Source organism: Austrofundulus limnaeus, unplaced genomic scaffold, assembly GCF_001266775.1.
Source record: "Austrofundulus limnaeus strain Quisiro unplaced genomic scaffold, Austrofundulus_limnaeus-1.0 Scaffold55, whole genome shotgun sequence".
NCBI classification, from domain to species: domain Eukaryota; kingdom Metazoa; phylum Chordata; class Actinopteri; order Cyprinodontiformes; family Rivulidae; genus Austrofundulus; species Austrofundulus limnaeus.
The window spans coordinates 2,206,931-2,208,828 of record NW_013952457.1 but is presented as its reverse complement, the minus strand read 5'-3'; the positions used below and the strand labels follow the sequence as shown (position 1 = coordinate 2,208,828).

At 37.7% G+C, this 1,898-nt stretch overlaps 1 protein-coding gene across 1 annotated transcript in view; it reads left to right on the top strand.

The window, feature by feature from the left end:
* LOC106518077 (arf-GAP with GTPase, ANK repeat and PH domain-containing protein 1) overlaps positions 1–1,898 on the top strand; it is a 21,531-nt gene that overhangs the window by 6,302 nt on the left and 13,331 nt on the right. Inside the window, exon 3 of the mRNA XM_014009175.1 lies at positions 1,715–1,773. Within this exon, the coding sequence (XP_013864629.1) occupies positions 1,715–1,773 (59 nt within the window). The remainder of the gene's footprint in view (positions 1–1,714; positions 1,774–1,898) is intronic.

Below are 1,898 nucleotides of genomic sequence, written 5' to 3'. Positions count from 1 at the left end.
ATTATGGGTCATGAAGCACCTTGGATAATCTCCAGAAATCAATTTAAAGGGTAATAAAATAATTGCTGATGTAATATTTTCCCTATATTTATTACAAAAACACAAAATAAGTATAAATATGTATTTATATTTGTGTAGATTGTCAAAAGCCTGTGTTTTTAGGGTTATTAACGAAGTTTGTGTACTCAGACCAGTAATATTTGGGGTCACAAGTTTTTGCCATGGATATTTTGTGGGCAGAAGGTCAAAAGTTTGGGAACCACTGGTCTAAACCACAGTTTTGTGAGTGAAGCATGGCAGTGGGTGCATGATGGTTTGGGGTTGCCTCTGCACAGAAAGTCTTCATGTGCTCCTGAAGTGGGACAGGGGAGAAATTGACCAAACCTGTTCAAAACCATTTTGAATAAAAAATGCTTTAACATCTATGAGCTGAAAACATAGATAACTGAGTAACGACCAGGACTTTTATAAATCTGTGTTAACTGACTCTTTATTATTATAACAACCTTTTTTATCTCTTATGTCTTAGAGAAAAAGTCTTACTGAATGTGACCATGATTTAAATTTCTTAAGCGTCTAGAAAAGAAATATGCTCAAGATTTTAATTTAAAGATGAGCTATAGTCATAAAACTACAGACAAAGATGGATTTTAAAATTTGCCACCATGCAGTCACTCTCTTGCAGTGCTTAGCTAACTTTGCTGTGACTTAACCTTAGAGGTCTTGCAATAAAATATTTCTGTGCAAATGCTAAAAGTAGACCATAAAACCTGGTAGAATGAACTCCCATTCATCATTAAAGCATTAAAGTGTCTCTTTTTCATTCATTGATTTGTAGTTGGTCTAAAACTTTAAAGTCAACAGAGTTTGTGCAGGAAGTTGGAGCCTCCCTGAGCCCTTGAAGGACAGGGCACTCATCTCTCTGCTGAGCCTACAAGTGAACAGAGAGTCAGCAATATCTTTTTTTAAACGTTCAGGAGAGAGACTTTTTCCCTACTTGGCCAGATTCATTCAGAAGCTTTGGTATCAGTTTACAGGATGTTCTCGGTCCCGCTGATTTCATCCTAAATTTGAAGTTTCCTCCGAGGTACTTTTCTGATTAAATGAAACACAACTGAGTCGTCGTCAAGAGTTTGTAACATCCTGAGTTTTAAACAATTAAAATCTGTAAGTTACCCTTTAATAGAGATCTTTTGTTTTTTTACTTATTAATGACTCACTGTGTTTTGTACCTTGACCAGAAACAAGGAAACAAGGTCTTTTTTTTTTTTTTTTCTATTCTCATGAGCATAATAAGTTTGTGCCTCGAGGGAGTTTCATGAACATGGAACAAATTCACATGGATTTAAGGCTGAAATCTGGATTTTAGGGTCAAAGGTCATAGTTAGTGTGTCAAATGTCCAGCTGTTGTGAAAGCCTTGATCATTTCCACCCCAGTCATCACTTAGATAGTTCAGACCTTTGACACGAGGTTTTGGGGAAAGCTAAAGAAGTTAATATCTCACCTGTTGTAGGAAGCTCTTTGTACAACTTCACCTTGGAGAAAATAGTTCATTTCTGACCACACGATGAGCAAACGGCTAGTCTGAGCAAGGCCAGAACCAAGAGGAGCGTTGTCCTGCATCTTGTCACACGCTGAGTCACAAATCGTTTTAGCTTCTTATTAATTAATTGACTTTTTCTCTTTATTTTTTTTTTCCATTGCTGTCTTCAGTTGCGTGCACCAGCAATCCAGAATGGACCATGAGCCAAACTGTGCAAGAACTCCACCTGGTAAGTATAAAAGGGCACGACGACAGATTTGTTAACCCTCTCAGCTGGATTTGATGCTGATGCGGTGTGTGTGTGTGTGTGTGTGTGTGTGTGTGTGTGTGTGTGTGTGTGTGTGTGTGTGTGTG